At 43.1% G+C, this 21232-nt stretch overlaps 2 protein-coding genes across 2 annotated transcripts; one reads left to right on the forward strand and one right to left on the reverse strand.

Moving 5' to 3' along the window:
* The first annotated feature begins 510 nt into the window (after window positions 1-510).
* Window positions 511-9772, forward strand: rnf150b (ring finger protein 150b). The gene is made up of 7 exons (XM_068713165.1): window positions 511-676; window positions 1989-2487; window positions 5749-5999; window positions 7491-7645; window positions 7873-7969; window positions 8126-8390; window positions 8627-9772. Exons 2-7 carry the CDS (start codon window positions 2037-2039, stop codon window positions 8743-8745), a joined length of 1338 nt encoding a protein of 445 aa, XP_068569266.1. The 5' UTR covers window positions 511-676; window positions 1989-2036; the 3' UTR covers window positions 8746-9772.
* Window positions 9773-13214: 3442 nt separating this feature from the next.
* On the reverse strand, window positions 13215-20829 carry LOC137874868 (protein phosphatase methylesterase 1-like). Its single transcript, XM_068713833.1, has 15 exons — window positions 20739-20829; window positions 19154-19343; window positions 19012-19069; window positions 18447-18498; window positions 18157-18311; window positions 17996-18086; window positions 17796-17861; window positions 17454-17520; window positions 17235-17285; window positions 16082-16199; window positions 15910-15954; window positions 15063-15127; window positions 14539-14606; window positions 14400-14430; window positions 13215-14142 (listed from the first exon to the last, which is right to left on the reverse strand). Exons 1-14 carry the CDS (start codon window positions 20762-20764, stop codon window positions 14409-14411), a joined length of 1074 nt encoding a protein of 357 aa, XP_068569934.1. The 5' UTR covers window positions 20765-20829; the 3' UTR covers window positions 13215-14142; window positions 14400-14408.
* Window positions 20830-21232: the final 403 nt, after the last annotated feature.

Here is a 21232-nt window from a genome sequence, read left to right on the forward strand (position 1 = left end):
AACATAACACTGCATAATGAGTACTTTTACTTTTGATACTTTTAAGTACATTTAGCTCATAATACTTTTACTAAAGTAACATTTTTAATCCAAGACTTTTGCCTGTAATGGAGTATTTTTGGACTGTGGTACTTGTATTGAGTACTTGTGGTTCTCGTAGGTTTCTGACGTTTGGGCTGCAGTTTTTCTTCCGGGCCGCCAGGTGGTGCTGCTCGGCCTTACAGCGCACGCAGAGATACGTCAAGTCGGACGCATTCATAGCGGAAATACAATGCTCTTCAAAATAAAAGAGAACCGCTTTTATTTGTGGAGTTAAACTCATCGGCGTGTCTGAAATACGAAAGCTTTTATTACGCAAGCGATTGTTTTATTAAATGGTGAGTAATAATAGCTTACATTTAGCAATACAAGCTCTTCACGACAAATAAGTTTGCTTTTATTTTTTTAATCAAACAACCGGAAGTCCCGCATCGCATTAGCGCTAGCTTAGCACTTGTCCGCTCAGGCCCAGTCAAAACAATGCAGCTTAGCTGGCCTGCTGCGTTTAGCTGCTTCTACGTGAATAACCGTTAACGTCAGAGTGCAGAACATTCACCGCCGGGCGTTTTACTTCGGTAACGTGCAGTCGCGTCGTTTTAACGGTGGATTTTTGTCCGAAGCTCTCTTCCTTTCTCCCGTGGGTGTTTTTCTGTTGTTGTTGTTGTTGTTGTTGTGTTCTCGGTGACGGTTGATAATGGAGACGGCTAACGGACGAGTGAAGCTAGGTAGCTGCTGAAAACACGGAAAAAAGGTCAAAAAAATAATATATATATATATATATATATATATATATATATATATATATATATATATTTATTTACTATACAAGAGGAGGGAGAGGGCGGTACAGGAGTGGGCGTCGAAGTTAAAGATGGTGGAGTAGGGGTCTGTGCGGTGTGCACGCTACCGACCGACGGTTGGTTCATCTCTACACCGACCGACGGTTGGTTGACGGTTGGTTCCTCTTACCACCGATGTTTGGTTGAGCGTTGGTTCCTCTCTCCACTGACGGTTGGGTGACGGTGGGTTCCTCTTACCACCGACGGTTGGTTGATGGTTGGGTCCTCTCTCCACCGACGGTTGGTTGACGGTTGGTTCCTCTTACCACCGACGGTTGGTTGACGGTTGGTTCTTCTTACCACCGACGGTTGGTTGACGGTGGGTTCCTCTCTCCACCGACGGTTGGTTGACGGTTGGTTCCTCTCTCCACCGACGGTTGGTTGACGGTTGGTTCCTCTCTCCACCGACGGTTGGTTGACGGTGGGTTCCTCTCTCCACCGACAGTTGGGTGACGGTGGGTTCCTCTTACCACCGACGGTTGGTTGATGGTTGGGTCCTCTCTCCACCGACGGTTGGTTGACGGTTGGTTCCTCTTACCACCGACGGTTGGTTGACGGTTGGTTCTTCTTACCACCGACGGTTGGTTGACGGTGGGTTCCTCTCTCCACCGACGGTTGGTTGACGGTTGGTTCCTCTCTCCACCGACGGTTGGTTGACGGTTGGTTCCTCTCTCCACCGACGGTTGGTTGACGGTGGGTTCCTCTCTCCACCGACGGTTGGTTGACGGTGGGTTCCTCTCTCCACCGACGGTTGGTTGACGGTTGGTTCCTCTCTCCACCGACGGTTGGTTGACGGTGGGTTCCTCTCTCCACCGACGGTTGGTTGACGGTTGGTTCCTCTCTCCACCGACGGTTGGTTGACGGTTGGTTCCTCTCTCCACCGACGGTTGGTTGACGGGTGGTTCCTCTCTCCACTGACGGTTGGTTGACGGTTGGTTCCTCTCTCCACCGACGGTTGGTTCCTCTCTCCACCGACGGTTGGTTGACGGGTGGTTCCTCTAACCACCGACGGTTGGTTGACGGTTGGTTCCTCTAACCACCGATGGTTGGTTGACGGTTGGTTCCTCTTACCACCGACGGTTGGTTGACGGTGGGTTCCTCTCTCCACAGACGGTTGGTTGACGGTTGGTTCCTCTCTCCACCGACGGTTGGATCACCATGGCACCGGGCTCTCTGGTGGCGGCCTGCCGCAGCCTGGCCCTCTCCACGTGGCTGCTGTCCTTCTGCTTCGTCCACCTGCTGTGCCTGGACTTCACCGTGGCCGAGCGGGAGGAGTGGTACACGGCCTTCGTGAACATCACCTACGTGGACCCGGCCACGTCGGAGCTCCGCACCGAGAAGACGGAGTGCGGCCGCTACGGCGAGCACTCTCCGAAGCGCGACGCCAAGGACCTGGTGGTGGTTCTACCCAACGACCGGCAGGCCTGCGACCCCAACGCCCGGTTCGCGGTGCCGACGCAGGCCGGTGCCTGGGTGGCGCTGGTTGCGCCGGGCAACTGCACCTACAGGGATAAGATCCGCCACGCTGCAGCACACAACGCCTCGGCGGTGGTCATCTTCAACGTGGGGGCCGCTAACGTGAACGACACCCTCACGATGCCTCATCCAGGTACAGTAACACTCTAACGTCATACGAGTCTGGTTTTATAAGACCCAGACCAGACCAGGCTCAGAACAGGACAAAGAATAAGACGAGACCGAGACTAAGAACGAGACTTAGGCCAAGAACAAGTACAAGTAGAAGACAAGACAAGGAAAGACAAAATAATGAAACTTAAAACAAGATTAAGACTAAAACCAAGACTAAGATAAGATTAAGACCAAGACCCAGACCAGACTAATAACGAGACTAAGAACGCCACTGAGACTAAAACCAAGATTAAGACAAGATTGATACTACTGCCAAGACCAAAACCACGACTAAGATTAAGACAAGATTAGGACTTAAACAAGACTGAGACTAAAAACAAGACCAGATCTTTTAGTTGTTATACACTTTTCTAATTGATGTTGTGTGAATATGGTGACAGTAGTGGAGCTATGCAGATGAAAATAAATAACAAATGAATAATAATTACCTGAATGATTTCACTCTAATACACAACAATACGATGTGTGTTTGTGTGAGCCCCGCTATGTTATCACTGTATCAGGAGACAACCTACGGTTCTTTAAAGTTCTTCAGTTCTTCATGTTTTTAAAGCTGCATTCTCTCTAGTGACCACCAGGGGGCGACTCCTCTGGTTGTATAGAAGTCTAGTCTAAAATGACTCTACTTCTCTCTTGATTTATTCCCTCAGTAAACATTGTAAACATGAGTTTATGGTCTCAATCTCTAGTTTACAGTCTTCTTCAATACAGCATGATGTTCATTTAGTACATTATGCTCCATTTAGAGTCAAACAGACCATGAATATACGCAACTTTTAATAGATTTAACATGTTTTCTTGATGTTTACAGTTTTTAGATTATGTGATTTAATCAAGAGTAATGATCATAGCTGCAGCTCTGGCTGAGAAACCACTTGATAAATGAAGTGTTGAGTGTTGGTGTGTTCTGTTGTATCAGACGGAGATCTTCCGGTCTGATCGGTGGTTTTTATTCACCGTGTCGGTGAAGAAACAGACTCTCAGCTGTTTCTTCCTCAGCTGAAAAGCCTCCTTCAGACCCCCGAGACCCAGAACCTCCACACAGAGGGTTTGCTTTCACTCTACTTTCTCTGGAGCGTTTTTGGTTTTGAGTGTCGGGGTCATTTTCTGACGGGAGCTGGAGCTCATGTTCCAGATACGTTTGGGAATCTTTCTTTGGACCCATTACATGAAGTTCTGTGTTGGGCTCTAAATCTGACTCTGATACGATTATCAGCTCTTTAAATGCTGGTTGTGATACTGATGATTGTTTTCATTATCAATTAATCTGCTGGTTGCTTCCTCAAATAATTGTCTATAAAAGTCAGAAAGTAGTGAAAAGTGTGCGTTATAGTTTTAGTAATTAATCTGCTGGTTGTTTACTTCGTTAATTGTCTATGAAAAGTCAGAAAGTAGTGAAAGAATTACATTCTATTGTTTTAGGAATTCATCTTTCTCAATAAATTGTCAATGAAATCTAGTTAAAAGTGAAAAATGTCCGTTAAGTTTATTGTTAATTAATCCGCTTGTTGATTTCTCGATTCATTTTCTATAAAAATCAAAACAAGTTTAACATTTTTTTTTATTTTTTCATCAGACGATTGATCAAGAACCCAAAGATATTCATTTACTTTCATAAAAGGCAACAAAAAAACAGCAAATCTTGACTTTAAAAAGCTGAAATCAGCAAATATTTTGAGGTTTTGCTTTAAAATGAACTGAAACTGTTTAAAATGTCAGAACGGCTGAAAACCCAAATATATTCAGTTTACTACCAAACATGAAACGACAGCTGAGTTTATTAATATAAGAACCGAGTTTTCGTTGTTTCACGGTAATGTTTGACTAGGTTCGGGTTACAGGTTTGACAGAATACCACCTGAGTGTGGATAGAAGTACTACTGTGTGGGACAGAGACACATTGATCAGGGCAGTATTTTTAGACACAGACTCATTGATTTAGTTGCTTTGTGTGTTTGTTGAGGTTGGTTTGAGTTCACTGTCGGCCTCGGGGGGGAATTCACCACAACACGTGGCTGAACACACAAAAACACAAAGACACATCCAGTACATCAAGTACAAACACGTGACAGATACTCACAGTATGTTTTATATCAGTATGAGTATTTAGAGTGTGTAACCGATGACTGACGCCGAAAATGTGTCAAAAACATTTTAAACCGACTAAATACACCATGAAGTATTTATGCTACTTTAGAAATCACATCCAGTAATTGTCCTTTGTAACGTGTCCTTTGTAACGTGTCCTTTGTAACGTTTCCTTTGTAATGTTTCCATTGTAGCCTTTCCTTAGTAACCTTTCCTTTGTAACCTTTCCGTTGTAACCTTTCCTTTGTAACGTGTCCTTTGTAACGTGTCCTTTGTAACGTGTCCTTTGTAACGTGTCCTTTGTAACCTTTCCTTTGTAACCTTTCCTTTGTAACATGTCCTTTGTAACGTGTGCTTTGTAACCTTTCCTTTGTAGCGTTTCCTTTGTAGCGTTTCCTTAATAACAAGCAGCAGCTGTTTGAGGTCGAGTTACGGGTTTTTTGAGGGAAAGAATTACAAAATCATAAAGTGAAATCAAAGAGTCCTGCTCTGTAATATAAAGACCACGTTTGGATAAAGAGAGTTGGCTTTGATAACTAGCTGACCTTTGACCTCTGATCGTGGAGGGTGCAAGGGTCGTTTCTCCAAAAAAGAGACCAAAACAAACTTCTTCTGCTTTCACCTTCCTCCCCAGAAACTGTCCGTTCATCAGTTTCAGGAGAAATAAACCCTGAGGTTCCTCAGGATCTTGACGGCCGTCACCCCGGTCACTACGTGATGTGGATATGATACTTCTGTAGTAACCTCGTAGTAATGCTGCCGTCTCTTTATGTAATCCTGGTGTTTGAACGTCATGGATGTACACTCAGAAGCATGTCAGGGTTTACGGGTTATTTTTAGATTAGCTGGGTCTTGTGGGCGGAAGAGGAGCTGGTAGTCTTTGTCATCGGTGGGGGGGGGGGGGGGGGTGAATGAATGAACAAGATACAGAAGCTGAATACAATGGTGATAGAAGCATATATAGATCATTTCATATATCAATAATGTACCATATTCTCTGGTAACTCAATACATTGTCCGTATGAAATAACCACATGGGTTTTGTAGAGTCTTGTGTGATTTAAATACTTGACAGATGTAGAGTATTTGTTGACGTACAGCATGTCTTCCCCCCCCCCCCCCCCCCCCTCAGGTACAGGTGAGGTGGTCGCCATCATGATCCCGGAGCTAAAGGGCCGTGAGGTGGCGACCCTTCTGGAGCACAACGTGACGGTCCACATGACCATCACCATCGGGACCAGGAACCTGCAGAAGTACGTGAGCCGGACGTCGGTGGTGTTCGTCTCCATCTCCTTCATCGTGCTCATGATCATCTCTCTGGCCTGGCTCGTCTTCTACTACATCCAGAGGTTCAGATACGCCAACGCTCGGGACCGCAACCAGGTAAACGACAACACCTCATTTTGTCATTGACGAAAACGAGTAAATGGATTATTTGAAGTGACCTCATCTTGTGAGGAAGGGTCCTGAAAGACGTTGAAATCAGAGTAAATCATGTGAAATAACACGGTGTTGTGGTGATATGATCGTATTTACAGCATTCAAAGCCAGGTGACCTCACTGAGTCCCTGAGGGTTCAGGGTTGAAGGTCTTAGGGGGGCGTTGTGATCGAGGTCAGATAAACACAGTGAAGTAGGTCAACACGTTGACCGTTCACCTCTTCTCTGGAGCGTGAAGTAGACGCTGCTTCTTTCTCTTTACTTCATTTATTTGAAACTAGGATATCTTATAGTAACAGAACTCATACAGTACTTTCACTTGTGATACTTGAGTGCATTTAGCTGATAATACTCCTACTTTTACTTGAATAATATTTACAATTCAGGTTCCTCAGGTACAAAACTCATATAAAGCCGTTTACAAAGCTGAGAAATCAATGTTCACATTCTGTCGTTCCACAAAAAGTGGTTAACGTTTTCATTAAAGGATGAAAGTATGGAGACAAAACCCAAAATCTGAAACACTGAATGTTCTCAAACCAGCTGATTGGAAGCAGCTGCTTCAAAAAACAATAATAACGTAGAACAAATTGTGAAATTCAGTTCACAAGTCATAATTCATCACAGCTGCTTCCACAGAGTTGTTATAACATGTTGACATGATTTTGTAATCTGGAGGAAGATGAAGAGAAGAAACTCAAACAGGAAGTGGTTTTTATTTTGGATCATTTCAAAACTATTTATCTGAAGTTTGAGGAAGAAGTTTAACTTCTTAATCTGATCTCTCTCTCTCTGTCTCTCTGTTTCTCTCTCTCTCTGTCTCTGTCTCTCTGTCTCTCTGTTTCTCTCTCTGTCTCTCTCTCTCTGTCTCTCTGTCTCTGTCTCTCTGTTTCTCTCTCTCTCTGTCTCTCTGTTTCTCTCTCTCTCTGTCTCTCTCTTTCTCTCTGTCTCTGTTTCTCTGTCTCTCTCTCTCTGTCTCTCTGTTTCTCTCTCTCTCTGTCTCTCTGTTTCTCTCTCTCTGTCTCTCTGTTTCTCTCTCTCTCTGTCTCTGTCTCTCTGTTTCTCTCTCTCTCTGTCTCTCTCTCTCTCTGTCTCTGTCTCTCTCTCTCTTTCTCTCTCTCTCTGTCTCTCTCTCTCTGTCTCTCTCTCTGTCTTTCTCTCTGTCTCTCTGTTTCTCTCTCTCTCTGTCTCTCTCTTTCTCTCTGTCTCTGTCTCTGTTTCTCTGTCTCTCTGTCTCTCTGTTTCTCTCTCTCTCTGTCTCTCTCTTTCTCTCTGTTTCTCTGTCTCTCTGTCTCTCTGTTTCTCTCTCTCTCTTTCTCTCTGTCTCTCTCTCTCTGTCTTTCTCTCTGTGTCTCTGTCTCTCTCTCTCTGTTTCTCTCTCTCTCTCTGTCTCTCTCTCTCTGTCTCTCTGTTTCTCTCTCTCCCCCCCCCCCAGCGTCGTCTTGGTGATGCAGCTAAGAAGGCCATCAGTAAGCTTCAGGTTCGTACCATCAGGAAAGGCGACCAGGAGACGGAGGTCGACTTCGACAACTGCGCCGTCTGCATCGAGGGCTACAAACCCAACGACGTGGTCCGCATCCTGCCCTGCAGGTAAGACCACACCGGGTCCTGAGACAGGGTTGATAGGAAGCTGCGTCAGTCCTCTGTTGATCCCTGAAGGCTCCTCAGGCGGACAGGAGTGTGAGCTCACTGACGGTTGCAACACTTCTTCAGTAGAAGCTTTGGAGAGATATAGTTTAGAGTTCAGCTGAGGAGAGAAATGTCTCAGGGGTGAGACGACAATGACTCGTCGTTGTTGTTGTTGTTGTCGTCTGCAGACACTTGTTCCATAAGAGCTGTGTGGACCCGTGGCTGCTGGACCACCGCACATGTCCCATGTGTAAGATGAACATCCTCAAAGCCCTCGGCATCGCTGTGAGTCCTCCGCTACTTTACCTCCTGTTGAGTTCAATGTTTGCTGACGGTACATGTCGGTGCAGCTTCAGAGTTCTGACTAGAAGCCAGTTTAATTAACTCAAAGCCACAGTTAATCATTCATTTTGACCGTGTCTCTGACTCCTCCCCCTCCAGCTGAACGCAGACTGCCTGGACGACCTGCCGCTGGACTACGACCTGGCCCTGGGCGGCGTGGGGGGGGTGGGGGCGGGCGGAGTCGGGGCCCTGGCCCTGGAGGCCGTGGTGTCCGGGGCCTCCAGCGACGGCACGCTGAGCGAGGGGGGCGGAGCCTCCGTGGTGCTGGACCCCGGGGTGAGGAGGGTGGGGCTCCCTCAGGACTACCAGGATCCAGACACCCTGAGAGACAGCCCACTGACAGCCACCACAGACACACACACAGGTAACACACACACACACACACACACACACACACACACACACGGCTACTATAAGTGTTATTCTGACACCCAGGGGTGATTCTGAGGCAGTTAGAGTCACGTTAAACTTTTCTTTCATGTGATGTGTTTTTCCTGCTGAAAGTGATTTTCTTTTTCTCTCCTTCCCTCCTCCCTCCTTCCCTCCTCTCTCCTTCCCTCCTCCCTCCCTCCTTCTCTCCTCTATCCTTCCCTCCTCCAGGTGAACTACAGCCGATGGTGAGCAGCGCCTCGGTGGCGTCCTTGGTCATCACCGTTGAAACGGGTCTCTCAGACGAGGAGGGGTCCGTGGATCAGTGTCAACTGGGGGACAAGTCCTGAGAGGAGCCCACCAGAACCAGACCAGAACCCCCACCTAAACCGGGCCAATACAGTCTCCAATCAGGTTCACATTTTTTACAGACTTGAGTGGACCTGAAGCTCCGGAGAACGACCCAACTGAAGCCAGATCCAGGACCTGGTTCTGGTTTGTTTTTTGTTTCTCTTTGGACCTGTGTGGTACAGAACTTAGCTGAACCAAACCGACTTGTCTGGATCCCATCGGGGGGACTCGAGACCAGCCAAATGCAGGGTCTAGACTCTGGTGGGTTTGCACATTACAGTTACTTTAAGGTGTGTTGGTTTTGGCTTCTCTGTAGTCCACTGGACTCTTGGCGAGGTTGGAACCAGGATCCGGCCTGGTGTGGTGACCCTGGTCTTAACCAGTTAAACTGGGATGTAACTTAGTCCACCTGTCTGGTTCTAGAACCAGACTCCCCCATCGGTCACTGAACCACAGTGACAGAAACCTGAACTCCAAACATGGTGGACATTTTGATGGTCTGATGGATTCAAACCGAGTCTCCAGAAGAACATTGATCTCTGGAGACCACGAGGATCATCTCAAACTCTCCGGGTCGAAACGGAGGAAGTCGGCTGCCAAAGCAGGATTTTAAAGATCTCCCTGCGTATTACTTCCTGTTCTTCAGGACCTTCAGGCTCTCGGACCTTTTGTGGAATATTGTGTTCGGGGCCCAACAACTAGAACGAGACCTGATGGTGACTCACTTCCTGTCCTGGTCTGGATTCTCTGGAGATTTTACCCTCCGGTTGAAGTGACCTGCCAACATGCCCGGTGCCGTTTCTGGACGTGTGCGATGACCGACTTTTCATTTCTGGAAAGGAACTCTTTTATTTCATTTTATTTTGAAAGGACACGCCAGCTGCTCTGCTTCGGTTTGTGTCTTCTTCTTCTTCTAGTGTTTCTCTTAAACCGGTGTTTCACAGCTCCAGTGTGACTGCAGTATTCAATAGCAACTACAGTGTTTTACTTCCTAGTCAGTATAACTCAAAGCTCCTTTATCCCTACAGTACAGTAGTACTATATATATATATATATATATATATATATATATATATATATATATATATATATATATATATATATATATATATATAGTAGTACTCGCAGTATTTGGTTTGGATGCTTTCTGTCTTCAGTCGTGGATCCAAACTGGTGACGCAAAGAAATGTTTGGATTGGTTTTATAATGTATGAGGTTGATGAAATGTGTTTTAATACCGAAAAATAATTGTGAGCCTTCTGAGACGATGGTGAGGAGAGAAGAGCGTTCAGCTGCGCCGCCATGTGGTCTCTGCTCACGCCATCGAGAGGTTTCTACTTACGTCCTACATCTCTTAATCATGTTCGCGCTGTACAAAACAATCGCTTACCACACCGAGCTCCCAGAGGTAGAGACGACGTCCAATAAAGTTAGTTCAATCGCGATTATGTCCTCAACGGCGTTGACAAAGAGAGACAGAGACAGCGTCACTTAGAAAGTAAGAAGCTGCTCTGTTCTAACAAGCGTTTAACAGGAGTTTTAGTCAAGACTACAGTTTGAGCCTCAACGTGTACAAAAAAGACTTCGTAATAAAACGAGCTCGGTACGGTTCTTAGCGGACCGTTTGACAGCAGCTATGTTGGGAAATCGTAACGTGAAACTGCTCAAGAGACAGCCGACCACCATTCTGGACGTACCAGAAATCCTTCTGAACGTCTGACGGACCAGATTGACAGATCGTGCGCCGTAATCGGTCGTCGTAATCCGACATCATAAATCGTAATCGGGAGCCTTAATCCGTCATAATCGGGTGTTGTAATTCAGCATCATAGTCAGACGGCATAATCTGTTATAGTTATCGAGCGTCAGAATTGGGTGTCGGAATCGGACTTCGTAATTTGGCGCCGTAATGCAGCGTAGTTGGGCATTTTCATCAGGCTTCGGAAATGTGCGTAATGTGGGGATCTAGCAGAACGTGTTGGTGGTGACCGGTTTGGTTTTGATCCCTTCGTGTCTGCCTGAAGGTAACAGGACGGACAGACGTTCATCGGTCTTCCACGGTGTCCGTCTGTCCCAAGTCGTAACGTTCGGCGATCGTTAAATCGCGACGTGGGATTGGTCTTCGGTGTCGTTGAGTTTTCCTGTCTGTCTGCCTGACCACCACGGCCTCATGCTGCCATTTTTAAACACACCTTTAACCCCGACAATCAAGGATCGACTCTCCGACTCGCTAGTCCGGCATCTTCTCTCCGAAGATGTGTCGTTCAAACCCGCCTCCACGATAAGAGTCGGCCGCCGTTACCATTCCCAGAGTTTCACAATTCAAACGCCGCCACGACAAGCTGTGAAAGCAGAGTGGTAGACTTCCACCCCTGCTTCAGTGCTCGTAGTTCACTGTGGATGCCGAGCATGTAAATATTAAATGTATATTCACCGTGTTCTCCGTCTGCCAAAAACGGGTGTTCAGACGCCAAGAGAGATAAAGATTGTCGTCTATTTTGATACCAGAGGAGACGTTTTTATTTTTGTAACGAAGGCGCCCAGCAGCAGAGACTGACTCGCCGTGATTGAGTATCCGGGCAGATTTGAGTGTTGATCAAAGTTGTGCGTTTGTACATAAAAACACTACGCAAAAGCACCTCGATGGAGTGATTCTAAACTATTGTAAGTTTAAATGTTGGAGAATGTGTTCAAAACTCAAATGTAAGAAAAAGGAACTAAAGAAAAACCAACGCGACACAATGGGATCTGTGGTTCAACCATTCAACTGTATTTATGAATAATAACTACCTGGAGATGTAATCAAGTCTTTCGTGATGTTTCGTAGAATTCAAATGGAACCAAATGAGCCAGGACGACTTTTTAAATTTCTTCTTCCTACTTTGCCGTCTTTGTCGATTTACCAAGTATACAACCAACACTAGTTGATGAGGAACACCGGTTAAACGGTGGAGAACCAGTCGGCTGTACCATATAGAGATGATGGATGTGTTCTTGTCTTGGCAATTTAACAATAATTAATGTCACTTCCTTTGTGCTGTAAGCTTTATTTTAACCGAGAATTTTCACATTTGCACTGTTTCATTTTCTTGTTTTTTTCTTAATGTGACTGAATCTGCTGCCACCGTGGTGAAAATGAATTGGATTGGATTCGTTTCTCTCGTTCTTCTAGTCTGACTAGACTGAGGCTGCTGTGGCATGTCGGTCCCCCCCCCCCATGGTTATTCTTTTCAAAGTAACACATACGTAATACTTTGATTTCTGTCTCTTTAATCGTGGTAAATAAGCGGGACCCTCATGTCGCTGCCAGTAATGACGTCTGATTGGTTGCTCCTGTTCCCGCCTCTCCTCGCAGCCCATTGGCTGTTTCCCCTGGATGCCGTGTTTTGATTGGTTGCTCGGCCTCTTCTTTTTTTTGTTGATGCACTTTAATTCTGTTTCTCTGGAAGGTTCTGGAAAAGTCTCCTTGCTCTCCACTGTCCACTGCTTGTTCTAATAACTGCTTTATTTTTATTTTTTTCTTGTCGTCTTTCACTACTTTTAAAGTCTTATTTTCACTCGTCTTCCCTCACGGTTTTAGAAAAGTGTGGGATTGTTTCGTGAGAAATGTTGTGAATTTATTGAGAAAGGATCTGGAAAATGTTTCCTGGTTAAACTGCTAATGTGTTTGTGGACCAACTGCCATATATTTTGCCATGAATTGTAATTTGTGTCGTATCCTGAGTCATGTAATCCCATCAGGGATTATACATTTTAATCTTCTAAATTGTTAAAAACGTAACCTGAATAATGTTTTTATTTTTTAAATTGACACAAAACCTGCTTTTAGGTGGATTTGAATCCATTTCAACAATTCTAAACGTGTTCAGAAAAAAAAGAACGAGACAAAAAGTTTCAGATCCCTCCAGAGAGACGGCGATAGTCGATCCGATGCGTCTACGTGTGTTTCTCCGATATTTCTTGTTTTTTCAGAGCGTCCGTTTGTGTGGTTGTCCTGTTGCACGCAAACACAAAAATACCGACGTACACACGTGTAAATACGAGGCGGCCATGTTTGTTTCTGTGTTTCAGTTGTTGCACGTGTTCTGATTCAGGACAGAATTTAAATAAAAATTTCAATTCAAAGTTTTTTTGTTTTTATTCCAGTCTGGTGTTTTGTTTGTCATCTTTAAAACCTTTTTTTACATATGGGGGTAAGATTCTTTTATAATGAAAATGTTATTACAGTTGAACAGTTTGAATTCTACATTCTATATAAACCTCTGGGTTTTGTGTGTATTTTGTTGGTGACAATACTTTAAAATGAAGGAAGAAAAAACAAGTACCAGTAGTGTGGGCGCCAATTTATTACTTGTAGAAGGAGTCAGTTTTATGTATTTTAAAAAGCCTATAAACCCAGTTTATACACACACAAAAGACATAACTCAAACTTATTTTTTCAAAGTTTCTGAAGGTGGTTTATCATGTTTATTCTAGACCACAGATGAAACATCATTTCATGGTGAAACTTAGTGAAGAAAATACCATTAATGATAAATTGAGGACGCAAAACAAACATTCATCTAATGGTGTAACTTCTACATACATAACCAGTACATCCAAAAACATTTCAACACATAAAGACTACATTTTTTATTGTTTCTATCATTTTGTACCAGAACAAACATCTAGCTAACATCTGTATTTATTACTAACGTTAGCATGTTACAAACTGGTAGCCCACGCAGTACAGTCCGCTTTGCTAACAGTAACGTTAGCATGTTTCACTCCGTGTTAACGGCCACACAATGAAAATGTCTCTCAATCATTCTCCTAAAAAACGTTTGTAAATCAAATGACATGCTTTCTTTATCCTATCTTTCAGAAAGTAAACTCAATTTTCACTGTCTGAGAATTTGTTGTTCCTTTTTTAAGCAGTTTAAGCAGCGCTTCTGTTCGCCGACGCTGCTTTTGTGAGGAAAATAAGTTGAACCGCTAACAAGCTCAGTAAGTCTTTTAGTCTAATGCCATAAAACCTCTCAAGAAACTGAAATAGCCATTAATCTTCAGATAGCTAGCTAGCACTTGCTATTAGCTTAAGCATTAGTCAGTTGCTAGCTTCTAAATGTAGCGCAGCCAGAAGGTCTAGCTTAATACTTGTGACTCAGCGTCTCATGTTTTTGACTAAGTAATCATTTTAACTTCTTTAAGTACTTATGTTTTGTCATTCATAGTACTTAATGTATAGCTTTTTTTAAATGATCTTTTCCGGGGGCAGGTTTTTGGGCTACCAGCATATATCCTTCTGGAGCTCAATTTTTGATTTGTTCGGTGCAGAAACAGGAAGTCAAATCAAATGTACTTTGGGGTTCTTGTCTTGTGGTTCTTTCCATTTTCTTGGAGTTTATTTTTAAAATCTGAGAAAGAGAGAAAACATTTAAAGAGTTAGAACCTGCAGTATTTGATCACAATTAAATATTGCGATTTAAACTTGTAGTTGGTCAGAAAGTTAATATTTATTTTTGTAATCCCTAAAACAAAATGTCTCTGCATTGAGTATTTTTACATTTCCCTGATGATACTGTTGTACTATTTTCACTGTGTGGTACATTTGCATAAATAAATGCTACAGTACTAAACAACAAAGCTGTAGGTGTTTAAAATAACATTTTACCTGCAGACTTCACTGTGTGAAAGAGTTGGAGCTGGAAAAAAGAAAAAAGCAGGACAGTTTCAGGAACACTTTTATTGTAAAATTAAAATAATGCTGGTGCTTTCTGAGTGTTATAATGAAAGATATCTGAATATTTTACCTCCTGGTTTCTCTTCTGGCTTCAGCAAACTTGTGTCTCAACAGGAAGGAGGCCACAGCGTCAGCAACCTAAACAAACAGATCATTTATTCATGAGGTTCCGCATTTTTATGTATGAGCATTTGTGTGTTTGCTATTTCAATGGAACAGTTTAGTGTGTCCATAATGAATGTAAGTCAATGGAAAGGCCTAAAGTGTCACAACACATACATTATCATGCATTGTTGTTCATTACTTTCATTTTGCAGTTGGTAAAGGTGGAGATAGTTTTAATTAATTTATTCACTGCTGAGTAGCTCAAACTATAAAAAGATATCATTTATTTATTGATTATATTTTGTTTTAATAATAATAAATGAATGTAGTGGAGTAAAAAGTACATTTCCCTCTGAATTGTAGTGAAGTAGAATTGTAAAAAAGCATGAAATAAAAGATACTCGTGTACAAATACCTCAGAATTGTATTCAAGTACAGTACTTGAGTACTTCGTCACATTCCGCCACTGAACCTGAACAGTTTTCTTACTTTTTCTGGTCTGTTTTCTTGCACTGCGTGTCCAGAGGGGGGCAGCACCTGCATCATGAATCTACCTGCAGACAAACAGCGAGGCAGGTAAACACAAACACACACACACACACACACACACTGTGAGCAGTCTGTCTCACACACATCTCTCTAATGCTATTTTATCACACACACACACACACACACACACTCCTGGGCTGTCACTTCCAGCATGGTTGTTGACTGACAGAAGCAGCTGTCTCTGAAGAGGATCTGCCGCCTCAAGGTGTGTGTGTGTGTGTGTGTGTGTGTGTGTGTGTGTGTGTGTGTGTGTCTGTGTGTGTGTGTGTGTGTGTCCTTAGAGACGTCTCTGCAGCAGTGAAGACGCCCTTCACCTTTTCCCTCACAGTTTGTGTAGAAACACAGCGTGAACAGAATGTCAAGAATTCCCAAATATCACAGTGTTTCTCCACACGTCGCATTTTGTCTCCACAAGACTACATTTCCCATCAGCCCCTCTAACGTCTGCATCGTTCTGCCTCCTCTTTTAAGAAGATCAAAATATTGGAGCTGATAGTTTTTCTATCTTCTGTTGCCAGACAGTTTTTGTTTTGTACTGATGAACAGTAGAGGAAGAAGTATTCAGATCCTTTACTTCAGTAAAAGTACTAATACCACATTGTGAAAATACTCCACTGCAAGTAAAAGTTCTGTATTCAAAACTGTACTTAAGTATGATCCAGGTTCTATTAGATCCAAGAACAAATGCAGGAACTAAAATGTGGGATGAATTAGCCCACTGATCTATTAAAACGTCATTTCTTTGCTTAACAACTTATTTTTAATAAAAGCTGAGTAACCCTCTCACCTTGCATTTGTCCGATACTCAGATCTCTATCCAGCCGGTCGATTCCTGGAAACAGAAGCAACTATTATTCATATTTAAAAAAATCATTTTAGAGGTAATATTTTCAGCTAATGTACACAACGGTAGTACGTTTTGCCCTTAAAAGGACTCACAGAGGTTTTGAAATACCCACCGGCCAACAGCAGGAGTTTGGGCAGGTTGCAATCCAGGAAGAGGTGGGAGGTTCCTCTGAACCAGCCGTCCCAATACTTTTCTGACTTGGACAGATCTATACGCCACATGTACACACTCTTACACACAGATACACAGTGCGGTCGATTAATAATCACAACAATACAGCCGATAGCAAGAAAACATGAAAACATTGACGTGCATCTGAGAACTTGAATTTGATTAAATCAATTTGTACCGTCTGCCTGTTTTAGGGTTGAGTTGTTAAAAGTTGCCGGATAAATGCAAGTCAATGGAATCACATGAAGTATTATACATGTTGATGTGCAAGTGTGTTTCGGTTTATGAGAACTTTAATAGTTGCGGTTAGGTTTAGATGTTTTGGGGATTAATGGAAGTCAACGGAAGTATTGTTTGAAACGTTTTTGTTGGTGTGTGTTTTATTGAGAACGTTCGGAGCTGTTTGAATGAATGTAAGTCAATGGTTGCCAGTATAAATGGCATGTTTGTGTATGAGCATTTGTGTGTTTACTATTTTAATGGTGCAGTTGAATGTGAGTCAATGGCAAGGCCTAAACTGTCACAACACATATATTATCCTGCTTTGGTTATGAATAGAATACATCCTTTAAAGCATAAAACACATTATAACACACAGATTGACGTCAAGGGTTAATAATTGTGTAAGCTGATTACTTGGTAATAAATGCAAGTCAATCAATTACACCCAGAGGCATTAGTAGCACAACACAGTCATTTTTGAGTCATTTTCGGGATTTCCTACTTTGGATACCTTTATTCAGGTTTATCATTTTACAACTAAAAAAAATCAGACAGCAAAATGAAACGAATGAACAAAAACAAAGTAATGAACCCAAATAATGTGAACAAATGTCAGTATCTTGTAGCCCTCCGTTAGCATCCATTAGTACATACACTCGACGAGCAATGAATGTGACAAGGGTTTTATTTTGCAGAGTTTTGCACTATGGTGATTGTTAAAATTAGCTTGTTTTAAATGGGTTTTTACAGCCTTGATAACCAAGGCGATAGCACAAAGTAGTTGCCATGTGTTATACATCGTATTTTAATGCCTCAAAGTGTCCTTACTCTCTGAGCGGTTGTTTTCCTACCTGGCCTTTGCTAACGCTCACCTCTGTGGGGGCGTTTTCTTTGTTGCAACTGTGATCGCAGGACTCTTCGTCCTTGACGACCGCGTCGGTCACCGTGGTGGTCACCACCGGGGCGGTCACCACCGGGGCGGTCACCACCGTGTTGGTCACCACGTCAGTCACCACGTCAGTCACTACGTTGGTCACCGGGCCGGTCACCACCGCGTTGGTCACCACCGCGTTGGTCACCACGTCAGTCACCGGGCCGGTCACCGGTTCAGTCACCGGGCCGGCCTTCTCCAGCGAGTCTGCCTCCTCCACCTCACATCTTAACAAACAGGAAGTGACAGAAGAGAGAGGTCATTATCAAAATGTCAGTATCATGTCTGGTTCTGTCTGAATGAGTCGACAATAGCATGATTATTTAGAATTCATCAAATTAAACTGATGGAAATGTACACTATGCTCGTTTTTATTTTCTTCCCGATCACGTAAAATATGGTTTTCAACACAGTTTGAAAAAAGCATTATTTATAATCAACATGATCATGCATAACCCAATCAATATGGAGGTTCCACCTCTAAACTGGCCAATCAGCCTACCTTTTAACTTGACCAACCATCGAGACTCTGGCAGATTCCAGGTTCGTGATTTGCCCGCTCTTGACGCTGACAGGAGGAAAATAGAGCCGTTAGTGTTGTTTTTTGGCAGCTACCAATCAGTATCAGGAGAATCACGGATTGCAATCAGCTTGGTGACCCGGCCAGTATTTCATTGGGTATATTGGGTCTTAAATGCTCACCTCCACTCTATAGCGTGGTCCATGGACTTGAAGGACTTGGGTCTTTCCTTCAGGAAGTTCTGTATGCTGTGTAGAGCCTCCGTCGCACTGCCTACAGCCGGAAAAGACGACCCGGTGACGCAAGATATTTGTGAACATAAATATAAAAAGCGAACTCTTACCTTCTACGACGTCGATCGCCACCAGGCCCACAATGGTCGGTAGCAGCATGTTGCTGACTGTATGCACGGCGATCGCCCCGCCGACGCCGTGGCCAATCAGGACGATGGGGGGAGGAGTCTCACCGTAGCAGGCTCCGATCACATTGGCTACATCGCTGAGGAGGGGGTGGAGCAAACAGTGGTGGTAGCAGATGGTAGCGGTTCTGGTCACACTTTCATTTGCAGGGTTTTGTTGTTAATTTGAGGTAAAAGGATTAGTGGTGTTGTGTTTGTGAGTCGTGTGCTGTTACCTGGACATGGTATGAGTTGAGAAGTCGTCTGAATGACAGACCAAGGTGTCACCTTAATAGAGATTTTAGTTTTTTAATCCTCATTATAATGCAATTTAAACTGCTCTACACTAAAACGCAACACTGAATCACTGAAATCAGACAATGTTAAAGCAAGGGGACCAACCGTAGAGGCAGAGAAGCTTGAACTAATTGCTAATTTAAAGTAAAATATTGAGATAATAGATTTAATTTGTGGCGCAAACAGTGGTGGTTCTAGACCATTTCAAATGGGGGGGCCAGGCTGGTGCCAAATGTGATTTTAGGCACCAATTATTTTGATAGATTTGAAAAGACTAGCGATATACATATAACAATACAACACAAGAATATCTTGATTTTAAATTGTAATGAATGATTACTATTTCCATACTTTGGGGATGAATGTAAATAAAACATGTTAGAGCCGCCATTGGATGCAACGTCCAACTAATCCAAATCGGAACCAGTGACACCCGCACAATCTGTCATTTATATCTTGTTAACTCAAGATATAACCAAGCCTTATTTATTCATATTGCCTCACCGTGACCCCGGAGGTCCATGGCAAGAACCCTGCAGGTCACTCGGCTGGTGATCGCCGTCTGCAACGCAGAGAAACAACCAAAACACACCGCTGATATTCAGGATGTCCTTCAATCGGCCAGCTGACTGTACCAGATACTCACGGTGAAGACGGCCCACGACAGAGACGAGTGTCCTCCTCCGTGCAGCAGAACCAGCAGCGGTCCGTCACTTCCGGCTCTATAGATCCTGTAGACGTCCATGTTGTCGGCCGGCCCCACGCTCACATCCTCCATCTGGTCAAAGTACTCCCGCCACGACACCGGAGAGTAGTCCAGTTTATCGCAGACCTCGCTGTTCGACATGTAGACGCACAGGAACACACAAAATGTAGACTTTTGGCAAGAATATACTGGTATACCAGGAGATGATGCAGACATTTATCTTTGTCGAAGAACCAGTTTATTGGAGAGCTTGTCAGTAAACTGGCAAAAAAAAGAAAATATCAAATAAGAATATGACGCTGACACCTTTTCTTATCATAATTGTGGCTTTCATGATGTTGGAAGACAAGCTGGCTATTTAGCTTAGCTAGCTAAATGCTACTTTGGCTAGTCTGAACGAGTATTGTCAGCTAGGCTAGCTAGCTAACCCTAAACTCTGAGTGGCTATTCTTTTTTTCAGTTCGTAGCAGAGCATGATGCTAGCAGAGCACAATTTCTTCCCCTTCCTATTGTTTGTATTAAACATCAATCTAGCATGTCTTAGCTAGCTTCTTTAGTGCTTTTAACTTCTAATATTTCAGAATAGTGCCACTGTTTTTATATAAACTAGCAACTAGCAGCTTGACAGGTCTGTAGATGATGTAGCACTTTTCCTTCTAGAACCATTTGTAGGACATTAGTATAAGGTTACACTCCTAGCCGTCTTCCAGCTTGGCAGACATGTTGGACAAAGAATTAGCACAAATTGCTATATCTTCGAATGTCTCTTTAATCAAAGTGCTAAGCTAACTGTGTGTCCTGTTTGGAAGAAGTTCATTTGTTGTTGTTGAGAGAAAATTGCCAGGATTTGAAAAGTTTTAAGTACACTAAAGAAGTCACAAAGTTGGACAAATTTTGCGCCAAAACTTTTCTAAATCTCGTGCCTCAAAGCTTGATTGGCTTTCTACTAATATATGTTATTAGTTTAGTAGATGGAGAACAACGGTTCAACCAGACTGACAACTCAAAGAGACCAAGATCCTCTGAGCAACAGTTGAATAAGAAGAAGAAAATAAAGGAAATTTAGATTTAAACAGCACCAGCTTCCTGTTTCAGTGTCGAGTGTTTCACAATAAAAGCACACAAGAACAAGCTGGTAACTAATCACAGTTTAAACCTGAGACTAACTCAATATTTACAGTTCAAAAATCAAACTCATTCAACTTCCACTTCAAGTATGAATCTTTTCAAACTATTTCACATGTAAATAAATCCTCTGGTTGTCTGAATTATACTGTTTTTATCTGTTAAAATAGGAATAATTGAGGGATTGAAGAAGAACAAATATAACTTTTTAATGGTATATTGCTCATAGTAATTAAACCTGAATGGTGTTAATCTACATTTCTAAACTAAAACTGTGTTCACAATTTTATTTAAGCTTTATTCTACTTATAAATTGAGTCTCTTCCACCTGCGAGGGCAGCTACTCAGAATCAATTCCCATTTAAAAATGTTTTAATTGAGTTTCTTAGAGGTGACTTACTGCTCAGTATTGAAGCTCTCCTCCATGCTGCGTCTCAGCAGAATAAACGCCTGGTTATCTTCAACGTGGTGTATTTATGTGTGTGTGTGTGTGTGTGTGTGTGTGTGTGTGTGTGTGTGTGTGTGTGTGTGTGTGTGTGTGTGTGTGTGAGAGGTAATTAAGCAGGTTTTTCCCTTAATAAGCGTTTTCCTGTCCGTCGTGTTGCACGTCCATCGGCCGAATAAGAAAAGTGACTGATGGTGTGAGATCAAGCAAACAGCTATAAGACAAATACTGAGTCAGCTGTTGTTGACAGGTCACTGTCGCAGCGTCCTATTGGCTGAGACCGCTGAAGTGTGTGTGACAAACAAGTATTCAAAAGTGTGTCAAACCTATTGAGGCTCCAGTTACTCAGCGAACGCACATTTTATATCATCAATTTAAAGCTCTCTTGATAATTATATCCAGAAAATAGAGTTTCTCTACATTTTCTTGTTTTCTAGGCCGAACAAATG

The sequence above is a fragment of the Cebidichthys violaceus genome, unplaced genomic scaffold, assembly GCF_023349555.1.
Source record: "Cebidichthys violaceus isolate CVI_PGR_0920_01 unplaced genomic scaffold, fCebVio1.0.p SCAF_19, whole genome shotgun sequence".
In the NCBI taxonomy this organism is placed as follows: domain Eukaryota; kingdom Metazoa; phylum Chordata; class Actinopteri; order Perciformes; family Stichaeidae; genus Cebidichthys; species Cebidichthys violaceus.